This window comes from Chiloscyllium plagiosum, unplaced genomic scaffold (genome assembly GCF_037043375.1).
Source record: "Chiloscyllium plagiosum isolate Xiang-an unplaced genomic scaffold, Cpla_swu_hap1 HiC_scaffold_27, whole genome shotgun sequence".
Taxonomy (NCBI): Eukaryota; Metazoa; Chordata; class Chondrichthyes; order Orectolobiformes; family Hemiscylliidae; genus Chiloscyllium; species Chiloscyllium plagiosum.
Window position 1 is genome coordinate 15720649 of NW_028270165.1, and position 15136 is coordinate 15735784.

Genomic DNA, 15136 nt, shown 5'->3' on the forward strand with positions numbered 1-15136 from the left:
CCTCCTGCACTAAGTTTCCAATGTCGCAAATCAGATGGAGCAGTGAGTGAGTAGCCAGTATTGTTTGAAATTGTACATTTTTCAGGAGTGTAGAGTCTGTCGTTTCATCGGCGTTGTAAAGTTTATTGGCAGCATCGGGATGTTTGGGCTGCGTTCACGATGTGGACATGTCGGCGTTGGAATGGGGTGGACAAAATTAAAAGTTACACAACACCAGGTTATAGTCCAACAGGTTTATTTGGAAGCACATGCTTTTAGAGCACCACTCCTTCGTCAGGTGGTTGTGGAGAATGAGATCATGAGCACAGAACGTATAGCCAAAGGAATTGAGTGTCACGGAGATGTGATGCATTAAAGAAGTTTAGATTAAATCTTTCATCTTTTAGAATGGGTTTCTGTTCTTTGGTATGTTAATCCCAGAATTTGTTTTCAATTACATTCGAGAAAGTAATTTAAACATCAGGCTGACTTGACATTGGGACACAGACAGAAGTCACACCTACTGTTAGAAAAGCTCTGCATTTCAATTACATTCTGAAATTACTGATCTTTTACATTTGTATCATTTTAGCTATTCTCATTCAGAAACATCATTAAAGTCTGAAAGCATGTTCAATTTTTTAAGAGCTGTAAAATCTTTGAAACTTGCATTCAAATATGTGGAGTTAGGCCACAGCTCAGGACTGGCTGTAGGGGGTGAATGGCCTATTCCTCGTCTTGTGAAATTGGTTCTGACTGTGTTGAAATTGAGTTACAGAGCACAGCCACAAATCCTTCAGTCCAGGCCAACCAGATATCCTCAATTCATCTAGTGACCCATTTGCCAGTTTATGCCCCATATTCCCTCTAAACCTTTCCTATTCATACCACCATCCAAATGCCTTTTAAATGTTGGAATTGTAACAGCCTCCACCACTTCTTCCGGCAGCTCGTTCTATACACACACATCACCCTCTGTGTGAAAATGTTGCCCTGAGGTCCCTCATAAATCTCTCCCCTCTAACCCTGAACCTCTGCCCTCTAGTTTTGGACTCCCACCTCCCCCCACAATGGGGAAGAGACATAAAAACACAAAGGGGATAAAAATGTCGAGCCATAATAGAATAAAAAAAATTGCGGCTCCACTCTTTATTTATTTTGTTGGCATTTGAACACTTACAATCTGTCCACAGGGCACACTACGCATGCTCATCGGTGTTAGCAAGTAGTACGCAGGTTTGCTAGTGTCAGCAAAACATTGCGCATGCTCATTGCTGTTTGCTGAAAAGGCGGGCGACCTTGTTTTGACGGACCAATAGTGAGCCCTGGAATACAGGAAGGAGCGTGGTCCTCCTGCCAATCAAAGCCCAGCCTTCTTCCCCCCCCCCCCCCCTCCCCATTGTCTGAAAGCGGAAGGTAGACCATGAGCTTCTGAAGCTGGTGCTGCTGCTGTTTCTGTCTCCCTGAGCTTCAGTCCAGACTGCAACTTCGTTCCTCTGTCCAACATCTGTGAGTACAGCACTCCCTTTTTCATTTTTTTTTTCATTCTCGGGTTCAGTTGTTGACTTGCAGCAACTGAAAGGAACGGGATTGAATCCAGGGAGGAGAGACACTGGAAAACAGACAGGAGGCTGGAAGAACACAATGGGAAGGGGAATTAAAATGGGTGGTGACTGGGAAGTCCGGACGGCCTCTGTGGACCTGGCTGCGATGCTCTGTGAACCATTCCCCGAGTTTATGCTCGGTCTTCCTGGTGTAGAGAAGACCACAACTGTCAAACACATGACAAATACAGTACCACAATGTGAAGTTATAGCCTTCGCTGTGGGGAAAAAAAGCATAAAGGAGGTGTATTGTTTAAATGGCGATTTATTGGGATATGGAGAAAGTGAGGACTGCAGATGTTGGAGATCGGAGTTGAAAAGTGTGGCGCTGGAAAAGCACAGCAGGTCAGAGAGCATCCAAGCAGCAGGAGAGTTGATGTTTCTGGCCCGAGCCCTTCTTCAGGAATGATGTGTGGATGGACAAAGGGGCCTCAGTGTCCTCCTACACCAGTCACTGCCAGTTGTCAGACAGGTGCAGCAAGCAATCAGCAAAAGGAATTCGGATCGGAAGTGGGGATATCTTCCTGCAGTTAGGGGGTCATTGAATATATTCAAGGCTGAGTTCATCTGATTTTTGAACAACAAAGTGGACGGTTATAGGGGAAGGGAAGGCAAGAACATGGTTTTAAGACCAGTACAGAACAGTTCGAGTCATACAGCACAGAAGCAGACCCTCCAGTCCAACAAGTTCATGCTGACTATATTCACAAACTTAAACTAGTTCCACCTGCCTGTGTTTGGCCCATATTCCTCTGAACCTTTTGTATTCATGTACTTATTCAAATGTCTTTTAAATGTTGTAACTGTACCTACATCCACCATTTCCTCTGGACATTCATTCCACACACAAACCACTCTCCATGTACAAAAAGATGCCCCACCTGCCTTTTTAAAATCTGTCTCCTCTCACCTTCACATTTGCTGCCTAATCTTGAAACCCCCCACCCTCTGGAAAGGATACCCGCCGTTCACCTCATCTATGTCCCTCATGATTTTATAAATCTCTCGAATGTCAACGCTCAACCTCCTGTGCTCCAGTGAAAAAAAGTCCCTGCCTATGCACCAAGATGTTGGGAGATTCATATCCAGTTATGATCTGTTCAATGCTGGTGCAAGATCAGAAGACCAAATGGCCTACTCCTGCTCCCAATTCTCTGTGTCCAGGACAGCAAGAGACCATAAGACACAGGAGCAGAAATGAGGCCATTCAGCCCATCGGGTGTGCTCCGCCATTTAATCATGGCTGCTCGGTTTCTCAACCCCATTTTCCTGTGTCTCCCCATAACCCTTGATTCCCCCTTTATTCTCAAACCTATCTATCTCAGTCTTAAATATCCTTAGTGACCTGGATCCTCCACAGCCTTCTGTGGCAGTGAGTTCCATAGATTCACTACTCTCTGGCTGAACAGGTTTCTCCTTATCTCTGTTCTCAAAGGTTTTCCCTTCACATTAAGGCTGGGCCCTTAGGTTCTAGTCTCTCCTATCAATGGAAACATCCTTCCAACACCACTCTGTCCAGGCCGTTCAGGATTCTGTATGTTTCAATGTGTAGGCCTGTTAACCAGCATGAACCAGACCCTTCAGGATGATGTACAGCAGGGATTAGGTTCAGCAAATTGAGAATGGAGGGAGAGTGTGTGGGATAGAGATTTTCAGCTTGGAGGGAATAAGAGAGGAAAGAGATTTGCTATAAATTAGAATTAGCTGAGGACTGGTAGATGGAGTTTAATTTTGAGAGGTTGAGGTGTTATATTTTGGTCAAGCAATCCAGACAGGACTGACACAGTTAAGGGGAGTGTTGTAGAACAAAGAGACCTTGGAGTGCAGGTTCATAGTTCCGTGAAAATGCAGTCTCAGTTGGATAGGATAGTGAAGGTGGCGTTCGGTGTGAAGATGAAGAGGAGCTCCTTTTCCTGGTGAGTAGTGAAGGAAGCCCAAGGAAGCAGTACAGGCAGCTTCGTTAAGTATATTCAAATCACAGTTGAATGGGTATTTGCAATGATAGAGGAATGAAGGGTAGTTGCGACATTGCAGGGAGGAGGAGCTGAGTCTATGGATAGATCAGCTCTGATCTAAATGAATGGCGGAGCAGGCTGGATGGGCCAAATGACCTACTCCTGCTTCTATTACAATGAAACTATAACCCTTCATTTCCCATGGCTAACCCACCTAACCTGCACATCCCTGGACACTATAGGCAATTTAGCATAGCCAATCCAAATCCAGGCCGGTGAGCAATGTAGTGATGTGGAAAATAAATATCAGAGAACGAGAGAAAGGGACAAGGAGAGTAAATATTCCAGCAATCAAAACTGGATTCTAAAGATCACAAAAATTGAAACTAAAAACAATGTGTCTGAATGTGTGCTGCATTGCAACAAAAGTGAATGAATTGACTGCACACACCGAAAAGAACAATAATGATCGGAGACTCCTTACAAAGACATGGCTTCAGGATGACAAGGATTGGATCCTGAATATCGAGGGGGTAGTCAGACGGGAAGCGAGGTAAAGGTAGAGGGTTGGCACTGTTAATCAAAGCACTGATCACAGGGTAGTCTGGTGTCAGCTTGGGTTTTAGGGCCTGATTTCTCTGTCCTCTGTTGATCTCCTTGTTTGCACAGAATAAGATGTCAGTCTGTTCTCGGCTCTGCTGGATTTTTGCTGAAGCTTTCAAGCCCCTTTTACACCTTCCAGAACAATAAAACATTGTCAATTGAAACCCAACTCACAATCTCCCAGCCAGTCAATCAACCGGACAGAGTATAGTCAGAGCAGGGAATCAAAGAAGAAAAAATGGAACACAATTAGAAATGAATAGGTGCTCGTTCTTAATGTTTATTCATTAGGAAGTAAACCAGAAATAGGGCTCTCCCAAGATTCTGATAGTGCCCTACTTGAGGAATTCTCTCTCCCTTCGATGTAACTATTAGTATGGTTGGGGCAAAGTAACTCGTGTGCCAGATTGTTTAAAGCAAAGTAGTCAGGAGAGGAGACCATGGAAATACCTCTTAGTTCAAAACAAAGTCTGACATATTCCAATAAAATACAGAATGTTACAAGTTTTATGGTAAAACACAAGCCCACTCTCTCCATTAATTATGCAACTGAGGGGCAGTTGTAAGGTTCACATACATTGTCAAGACCTACATTTCTTAATGTTTATAAAACAGAATGTTATCTTATTCTGCAGGTTCAGCTCAGCTCGAATTACTGATAAGGGACAGAGAGAACCAATCCATCATTCTATGAAGCAGCACAGTCTAATGGCCTGAGGAGCAGAGACAGTCTGCAGCTGCAAGGTCAGGCTATCAAAACAGAATTCCTTAGCCAGGGCTCAGACAGCATTATGTTAACAGGCTACATTTTACTGCAAACATTGCTTTGTGACAAAATGACTTTGCCACAGTTTTGTGGCAATTTTGGTCAAATTCTCCCACAGTCCCTCCTTTTTATTAAAAAGAAGAGATTGTGGGTGTCAGCAAAAGGGGGATTGTCATGGGGTGGTGGTTGGAGATCAGACAGATAGTCCTCGGGTTCAGTAAGGACAGGGACAGACAGCTCCAGGGATTGGGAATCATTATCAGTAAGGGGGAAATCTCGGCATCTGAGAGATCGCTGGAGAGGAGGGCCACAACAGTGAACTGAGCCGAGCACAGGATTGTCTGCGGGGTGACTTTGATTTCCAGTCGAGCAGTTCCAAAGGCAGGGGGAAAGAAAGCTGCAAGTTGCTTAAACTCCATAAGGGCTCGCTTGGTACGAGTTTGGGATGGATGGGGATATGGGCACATACTCAGCAGCTAGAGTGGTTGACCTACTGTGTATACAGAAAAGCATTAAAGTGTAATTCCCATTTACTAGAGGTTATCAGGCCCAATCAAACACAGTTAGTGAAAGAAAGATAAGAAAGAGTGCAGTGAAAGGCAGAACGATCAAACTAAAATTTACAAGTTAAACACGCTTCAGCTCTTTTCCTCGCTGCTTTCTGAAAATCCAGGTGCCAACAAGTTTGTAACAGAGTATTAACCATTCCCTCCTTGCCCAAGTGTGTACAATAATGCACATAATCAACTAAAATAGGCAGCAGCAGCAAAGAAGGAATACAAACCAGTCCAGCAGGGGTCACCCAGATTTTGGTTCGGGTGTGGAGGGAGTACCCTATTTGAGACCATAGTTTGTGCTCTTCAGCAGGGGCTTCCCCTGTGATTTCAGTGCCAGACCCAGGAGAATGTGCATTCAAACCAGATTACAAAGTGTTAACCTTTCTGCAAGCTGCAGGGTGTTGGCACTGAGGCAGTCTCTCCCTATCTGTCTGTCTCTCTGCCTGCATGGCTTTCTCTCGCTCTCCCCTTCTGCCTGCCTGCGCCTCTCCCTCTCTCTCTCTGCCTGCCTGCGCCTCTCCCTCTCTCTCTCTGCCTGCCTGCGCCTCTCCCTCTCTCTCTCTCTGCCTGCCTGCGCCTCTCCCTCTCTCTCTCTCTGCCTGCCTGCGCCTCTCCCTCTCTCTCTCTCTGCCTGCCTGCGCCTCTCTCCCTCTCTCTCTCTGCCTGCCTGCGCCTCTCTCTCTCTCTCTCTCTGCCTGCCTGCGCCTCTCTCTCTCTCTCTCTCTGCCTGCCTGCGCCTCTCTCTCTCTCTCTCTCTGCCTGCCTGCGCCTCTCTCTCTCTCTCTCTCTGCCTGCCTGCGCCTCTCTCTCTCTCTCTCTCTGCCTGCCTGCGCCTCTCTCTCTCTCTCTCTCTGCCTGCCTGCGCCTCTCTCTCTCTCTCTCTCTGCCTGCCTGCGCCTCTCTCTCTCTCTCTCTCTGCCTGCCTGCGCCTCTCTCTCTCTCTCTCTGCCTGCCTGCGCCTCTCTCTCTCTCTCTGCCTGCCTGCACCTCTCTCTCTCTCTCTGCCTGCCTGCCTGCGCCTCTCTCTCTCTCTCTCTCTCTGCCTGCCTGCACCCCTCTCTCTCTCTGCCTGCCTGCCTGCGCCTCTCTCTCTCTCTGCCTGCCTGCACCCCTCTCTCTCTCTCTCTCTCTGCCTGCCTGCGTCTCTCTCTCTCTGCCTGCGTCTCTCTCTCTGTCTGCCTGCGTCTCTCTCTCTCTGCCTGCCTGCGCCTCTCTCTCTCTCTCTCTGCCTGCCTGCGCCTCTCTCTCTGCCTTCGCCTCTCTCTCTGCCTGCCTGCGCCTCTTTCTCTCTCTCTCTCTCTGCCTGCCTGCGCCCCTCTCTCTGCCTGCATGCGCCCCTCTCTCTGCCTGCCTACGACCCCCCCCCTCCCTACGCACCTCTCTCTCTCTGTAACATTCTCCAACTTTCTTCATATCTGTTTGTCAGCTTTTATTTATTCCTACTTTCCAAGGGTAATGAGGCACTCACATTCCAGAACAGCCCAAGTTAGGGAGTTGAGCCTCATAAATCCTGGCTGTGACGCATAGCTGCTTAACCAAGTGTGCAAACTCTAAATACCTCTCAGCCATTCTATTTGCAAATCGAACACTGTTTTCAATCAAGTTATTTGTTTCTCTACATGAGTCCACAACCCAGGGGAAGTACAACGGAGTCTTTAATAGTTGCCCAATGTGTCCTGTATGTCGAATTCATTCAAGTCTGGACATCCTGAAGCGAGCAATTATACTCATTGCAGATTTCTACTCGGCAATTAAAACTAATGTTGGGCACTCGAACAGATCAGAGGCATCTTGAAGCATGCCATGGACCTCCGTGTGAGTGCAGGGTTTGTCAAATAGGGTTTCACCTCTCAAAACCCTGGGGCAAGCAAATTCATTATTACTAACTTTGTAAAGCACAAGTGCTCTCAGCAACATTATGTCCAGATGCTAGGACCCTGTTGAGTATCTTGTGGCTGAGTAGCGAGAATTGTATCAGCATTTCTAACAGCATTTTTGACCCTGGCCAGCTTTCCCTTTTATTTTGGACACAACAGAAGCAGCAAGTACCTTCTATATTTCCCCTCTCAAAGGATATCGGCCGGTGACCTGGCAGGACCAGGGTATCTCCTGCCTGACTCGCCAACTGTGGGGGATGGAAAGAATTTGTTTATCAGGGAGCAGTAAAGCTGCAGGCCAACCGTCTCCGCTTAGCCTGGGAAACATAAGCTTTAGCAAGCAGGCACTAAGATGAGAGTCAAAATGGTTTCCAGACTTTTAATATGTGACAAAATGGCTGACCCAAATCTAACAATTCTCCCACATCCTTGCAGGGAATAAAACAAGAATAATGGAACAAAATTACAAATGAATACAGGCTGGTGCTTAATGTTTGTTCATGAAGTGAACCAGAAATAGGATCTCCCGGGATTTATATGGTGCCCTACTTGGGGAATTTTGTCTCCCTTACATCTAACTATTAGTACCCAGCTATGATTTACAACAACATTGACAGCAACAGAAATAAAGCATCTGTTATCAAACAGTTTAGAAATATACAGCACAGAAATAGACTTTTTTTTCTCTTTCATGCACATAAACACGTATAAGTCTTGTATTCTTATACAAGAATTTCTGGGATTTACAGAGTAATGATAACTGCAACCCATTCTAAAAGATGAAAGACTTAACAATCCAGGTTTGTTCAATATATCATTTCAATGGCAGGACACTATAATGCATTTCTATAAATTCTGTGTCTTATGATCTTATTCTCCGCAACAACCTGATGAAGGATCAGCGTTCCGAAAGCAAATGCTTCCAAATAAACCCATTGAACACTCACCTAATGTTGTGTGATTTTTAACTTTGTCCAGGTTAGGATGGATTGACCGTGCTAAATTACATAGTGCCCAGGAATGTGCAGGTTAGATGCATTAATCAGGAGGTGAATGTTGATCAATAGGGGTAGGGGAATGGGTGTGGGTGGGTTACCCTTCGGAGGGTCGGGGTGGAGACTCGTTGGGCCGAGTGGCCAGCTTCCAGACTATGGGGATTCTCTGAAGGGAAGGGGTTATCACAAACTCTTTGTTTTTATTTGCTTCCCAAAAGCAGACCTGCTTATCTCTCAGCAGTATCCCAGTGTTGTGAAAGATATTAACCTTCAGGTGGAATTATCCAAAATTCAGAGAGAAGTCAGTCTTGACGTTTTTGCTTTTCTGCCCCTGTAAGATCCTGAATCAGCACCTTCAGGAGAATTAGTTAGAACGGAGTGAGAACAGAGGGGGAGAGAGAGTGGGATGGTGCTTTCAATTTTGTGGAATAACAAAAGAAAATATTCCACAGAAAGTAGAATTCCTTGTTCAGAATTTCTACCCTGGGCTGGCAGTGATGACCTTTGTAATCTCTTTTTACAGAGTATTTGAAGATCTGAAGACGGAAGTTTCAAAATCAACAGATAAAGGGCTTATGCCCGAAATGTCGATTCTCCTGCTCCTCAGATGCTGCCTGACCTGCTGTGCTTTTCCATCGCTGCACATTTCAACACTGACTCTCCAGCGTCTGCAGTCCTCACTTTGATGTCAATGTCTGACAGTCACTCAATCCATCGGGACCACAACGGTTTTCAACTATGATTCTGTGAGAAGGAGCAAAGCTGTTTGGCTCCTGTTTGAGCATGTTTTCAGCATCCGTGGGACTGGATGAGAGACCCTACTATTGCAGCGCACTGAGTGTGGAGCCTGAAGCAGTTATACAGCCTGGAAAGAGGAATTCACGGTAGAGAGGGGCTCCACACACATTTGTGTGTGGCTGAAACCTCGGCCATGGAGAAACCCGAGGATGCCCACCCCGTGGAGAAACGATGGAAGTGTGGTGACTGCGGGAAAGGCTTCCATTTTCTATCTGCCCTGGAGATTCATCAGCGCAGCCACACCGGGGAGAGGCCATTCCCCTGCCCTGACTGCGGGAAGGGCTTCAGCAATTCCACCAACCTGCTGACCCACCGACGGGTCCACACGGGGGAGAGGCCCTTCAGCTGCCCAGAGTGTGGGAAGGCCTTTGCCCAGGCCTCCAACCTGCTGAGGCACCAGCGGATCCACATGGGGGTGAGGCCATTTCCCTGCCCTGAGTGCGGGAAGGCCTTCAGCAATTCCTTCCACCTGCTAACCCACCAGCGGGTCCACACAGGGGAGAAGCCCTTCAGTTGTCCTGAGTGTGGGAAGGCCTACAGCAATTCCTCCAGCTTGCTGACCCACCAGCGGGTCCACGCAGGGGAGAGGCCCTTCAGCTGCCCCGAGTGCGGGAAGGCCTTCAGCGATTCCTCCACCCTGCTGAGGCACCAGCGGATCCACACGGGGGAGAGGCCGTTCCACTGCCCTGAGTGTGGGAAGGCATTCCGTGATTCCTCTGACTTGCTGAAGCACCGGCGGGTCCACATGGGGGAGAGGCCCTTCAGCTGCCCCGAGTGCAGGAAAGCCTTCAGCAATTCCTTCTACCTGCTGAGGCATCAGTGGGTTCACACGGGGGAGAGGCCCTTCAGCTGCCCCGAGTGTGGGAAGGCCTACAGCAATTCCGCCCACCTGCTGACCCACCAGCGGGTCCACACGGGGGAGAGGCCCTTCAGCTGCCCCGAATGCGGGAAGGCCTTCAGCGATTCCTCCACCCTGCTGAGGCACCAGCGGGTCCACACGGGGGAGAGGCCCTTCCGTTGCCCTGAGTGTGGGAAGGCATTCCGTGATTCCTCCTCCCTGCTGAGGCACCAGCGGGTCCACACGGGGGAGAGGCCCTTCAGCTGCCCTGAGTGCAGGAAGGCCTTCAGCGATTCCTTCTACCTGCTGAGGCACCGGCGGGTCCACACCCGGGAGAGGCCCTTCAGCTGCCCCGAGTGCGGGAAAAGCTTTGCCCAGGTCTCCAACCTGCTGGCCCACCAGCGGGTCCACACGGGGGAGAGGCCCTTCAGCTGCCCCAAGTGCGGGAAGGGCTTCACCCGGTCCTCCCACTTGCGGAGCCACCAGCGAGTTCATGTGCCATCGCAGGGGGATTGAAGGAGTGACGGCCGAGTGCCATTATTGACTGGACTATCAACCCAGTTCCAGGGATCCCGGGTTCGATTCCCACCGCGACAGATGGTGGAATTGGAATTTGGTCAGAAATCTGGAGTTCAGAATCTAAAGATGAAACCATTGTCGGTGAGGTCGGGGTGGAAGAAAACCCCCATCTGATTCACTCAGTTCTTTTTTAGGGAAGACTTGAGCAGTTATTAGAGAACGTCGTTCCAGCTGCATCCTTTACCCGGTCTGGCCTACACGTGACTCCAGACCCACAGCAGTCTGGTTGACTCTACGCTACTCATCCAACTTACTTGGATACAGGTTGAAATTGCTGAGTGAGGCAATACCTCCTCTGGGATAAGGCTGTACTAAGGATCCAATTACAAAGGGACAACTCAGTGGTGACCAATAATCAAGAAGGTGAGGGGTTGCACTTTGACCTTGAGCTGTTTTGAAAAAATTGCTACTTTTGCTGCGCAGTACTGGAGTTGTAAATAGGATTAACTGTGATTTCCCTGAGAACCCTACAGTTTTAACAAACTTACTTGACATGGGAAGGGGCACACTGCGTTTGTACACAAGTGTACGTAGCTCCAGTGTCTATCATCACCGGTGTCTGCCGCCCTTCTATATTAACTTGTATTAATGGTTCTTGATCAGCCTCCCATGCTACTAGAGGGTAGTGCCCTTTCCCACCCAGGTTCTCAGGGCATCCCTAACACATCCCATATGGGCCTGTAGGTGTCTGGGAAGTGGGCACTGGGGATTCCTGCCGTCTAGGCCCACTGTAGGGCAGAGGGGGGTCCGGTCCAATAAGGGCAATTCCTCCTAAAGTGGCCTGGTTGATGGCATCCCCAGCACATCATTTCTGGGCCCCCTTGAGCCTGATTATTTATCATATACCATTCCTAGGTCCCTGTCCTTGGGAACTCCAGTTCTGTTTCGGCTGTTGTTTAAATCTGCCCTGCCTCGGATAAGTCACCTGCAGGAAAGTTTCTCTTAAAACCCTCAATTGCTGGCATGGGACTTTCTGGCTCCCGTCTGGTTACCTGATAGGAACCCCCTTGCGCCGGCACTTGGTTCACGCCAATGTTGATTGCTGTATCGGTTCTTACTGGCAACACCATTTTAGTCTTATTTTCTTCTTTTTAAGCTCTTCGAGCTGCATTTGCGCCAGCTTCCTTTGCACCTCCTCCTGCTGTTCAAACAGTTTCTCTTTGTCTTTTTGAAACCTTTCAGCTGCATGAGCTATATGATCTCTCAATTCCTGGTGGCTCATTGATGATGTCAGACCCACCACCTCCCCCAGCCTTGACCAGACTTGGGAGGGCATTGCCTCTGATGGAATTTCGGAACATTGTGTTCAGCAACTGATTAGACTCTATGTCTTGCTCTGTTTCCAGTCTCCATTTCTTTAACTGTCTCTCCAAGTAAGCAGCCAGGTTTTCACTTTCTCCCAGTGGATCCCATCTGAGCCTGGGGGTCCATTTTGGGTGGATAACAGTCTCTTAAGGCCTGCCATACATTCTGTCTCACTTGATCAAACCCGACCCCGTCAATCATTGGATTGTCTGCCACATTTTTCAAGTGGATTCGGACCATTATTTCCTTTGACTTTCGGGAGCCCTACCAACCTCACCAGCAGTGCCTTCAAGTCTCCTATAGCCAGCAATCGCCCTGTGGTTTCATCTTCAAAAGCCCTGATCCACTTTCCTGCTCCCTCATGTAAACCCGGCAGCGCATTCTTCAGTCTTTCCGATCCTGAGTTCCCCAAGGCATGTAGGCTGGGTTTCTCCCCTCTTTTATAAGGAGCATCCTTCCTTGTTGGCCCTTTTTCCCTTTACTAACACTACTTCTCAATAATTCTCCCTCGGGCTCTGAGTCCGATGCTATTTCTAATTCCTCCCATTCTTTAGATACTGGGACCTTTTTCTTTCCTGGTCTCTCATCATCCCTTTCTGCTTGTTTTACGTCACATTCACAGCTTTTTTCTTCAGCCCTCCTTTCATATCGCAATGAGTATTCCTCAATTGCTTTTTGTTCCCTTAGCCCACGCAGCACACTAATCTCATGTTTCTGCTCTTCTTGCTCTCGTTGTATAGATTCTATTTGCTCCTGCCTGTCCCTTTTTTCTCTTTCTCTTCTTTCCCTCAGTTCATTTTTGTCTTCCGCACTTCCATACCATTCTAACTATCCCTCTATTTCTACTGTTCCCTTTATTACTGGACACTGCTTCAATACCTCTTCATTCAAGTAGGGAGGAGGTCTATTCAACTCTTTTACATCTGGGTATAGAGGATGGGGGCAGCTGATTCCTGCTTTCCTGTTTCCCGTAACTGCTCAGCTTGTTCTTTTGCAGCTTTCCTGGTCACCACAGGTGCCTGACAAGCTACCTTCAGTTCCTCACCTTCGTTCCTGAAAAGTTTCAGTATTTCCATCTCCTGATCCCTTTTTTGGTTTTTATTTTTAGATTTATCTTGCGGCTTATAGTTCTTAATTAATCCTTCCATCTCAATGCACATATGTTTATCAAAGGTACCTTCTTTTGGCCATTTAGTCAATAAATCCTTAGTTCTTTTTTCCCATTTCTCTGAAATTTTTACAATATCATTTCTTGCCATTGGAAATTTCTCACTCAGTATCTCAACTGCAGTCCCTTTATCCATCCTACGATATATTTCAGTCCAACTAATGTATTGTCTTTGCTCTCATAAATCACTTGCTTATACCATTCAAGTCCGATAGTACTTTGTTCAATAGTATAAGCAATTCCTAACTTTATAACTTGCAATTGTCCCTTCCCAATCTCAGTTTCTAAACGTCCTCAGTTGCAGCTAGTTAATACAAACAATCTATTCTCATTCATTCAGCCTAAACCAATCTAACACTGCACCAATCACTAAATGTTTCTTGAGAAAGTTCTCTCAAAAAAGAACTCTTAAATTCTTAGTGCAAAATAAAATCAAAATAAACATTTAACCACCACAAACAATTATGCATACAAATCAGATCACAATGATTAAACTATAAACTCTATCTCTCTCACAGACACATACACACACACATTCTGCAAGCGACAGCTGCTCCTGCTCTCTCTCACACACAGAGCTTTGCTGCTAACAGCTGCTTTAAATCAATTGCTGTCACCCAGAGCCTTACTTAAACAGACCCTTTGTTCATTTCCAAAAATCCTATTATCCTACAGGCCTTATCTAAAACACTTAACAGTCTAGTAACAATATAACACTATGACTATTCTCTGCTATTTTACTTTTAATCATCCACTGCCAATCTGCCAATTTTCTAAACAGGTCTATCAGTGCTTCCAGTAAAACAATTTCCCCTTCTTTATTCTGCCCTATCTATTTATAGGGTCTTATATACACCACGTGGAATTTTTACTCAACAATTGCTACGTTCCATTCTTACTCACCCCTTACCCCACTATGCAGTTTTCTTGACCTATTCTCCACGTCTCCATCAGCTGCAATTTACCCCTCGCCTTTGGATCTTGGATCGGAGAGACCCTCGGGCAGGTTCCTGCACCTCTGAGTCCCCCAGGACCACTCGAAGCCAACAGAATATAGTCCAAATTCACAGCAAAAATGCTAACGTTCTTTTGTTGGGTACCCTTATTCTGTCAGTCTCGGGAATGCCCCTGGTGGACCAACAAGCACCCTGTTACTGCCGCCCTCTGTCCAGGTGGGTCTCTGCACAACCCTGCTCGCAGCGCCAAATTTGTTGTGGAGAAAATGTAGAGAACCACCAGGAGACGCAGAGAGTTCTTCAAGAAGTAGGTCTTTTATTTGCAAACAAAAAACCGTGACACTGAGAAAGCAGATTCTCGAATTCCCCCGAACCTCAGGGTCCGTGGATTTTTATCATTTTTATCATGTTTCTGTTTGATTAATATAGTTGGACATGATAAGCTAAGTACCTCACTCTAGCCATACAATAAACCAGTGATGTTAGTTCCATTATCTCTTTAGTTGTACATTCTACTTAATGTTATTCTAATGTCACGGTTAGATATTTATTGCTAACTCTGCTACAGTGATCTTTGCATTCCAGACTAACCTGTCATGAGAGATATTTAGCTATTCCATCTGTCACAATAGTCTCCTGTCTCAAGCTGACTCTATTAACTATTAATTAGATATCTTAATGTCATGTCCCAAATACTTATTGTCCCAATCCTGTCATAATAACACTTAACAGAGAAACTTGCACTTGCAGAGAAACTTAACAGAGAAACTTAGTGGGCAGCACGGTAGCACAGTGGTTAGCACTGCTGCTTCACAGCGCCAGAGACCCGGGTTCAATTCCCGCCTCAGGCGACTCTCTGTGTGGAGTTTGCACATTCTCCCCGTGTCTGCGTGGGTTTCCTCCGGGTGCTCCGGTTTCCTCCCACAATCCAAAAAATGTGCAGGTTAGGTGAATTGGCCATGCTAAATTGCCCGTAGTGTTAGGTGAAGGGGTAAATGTAAGAGAATGGGTCTGGGTGGGTTACGCTTCGGCGGGTCGGTGTGGACTTGCTGGGCCGAAGGGCCTGTTTCCACACTGTAAGTAATCTAATCTTGCTTTATTACTTGTGTTATCTCATCTCTCCATAGTGACCTTTCAGTCTTAACCTTACTCTGCT

General features: G+C 46.9%; 1 protein-coding gene across 9 annotated transcripts in view; it reads left to right on the forward strand.

Moving 5' to 3' along the window:
• The first annotated feature begins 1358 nt into the window (after positions 1-1358).
• Positions 1359-15136, forward strand: part of LOC148143224 (uncharacterized) — a 30481-nt gene continuing 16703 nt past the window's right edge. For 6 of the 9 annotated variants that reach the window (XR_015751144.1, XR_015751146.1, XR_015751148.1 and 3 more), the window contains exons 1-2: positions 1359-1488; positions 8860-10914. Coding sequence is in view for 1 of the 9 variants with exons in the window: in XM_087974074.1 (XP_087830200.1) it covers positions 9268-10488 (1221 nt within the window). In the remaining 8 variants the exon portion in view is untranslated. Of the gene's footprint in view, positions 1489-3369; positions 3500-4776; positions 4886-8859; positions 11393-15136 lie in introns of those variants that run through there. The other 3 variants (XR_015751142.1, XM_087974074.1, XR_015751145.1) reach the window with 3 other exon arrangements.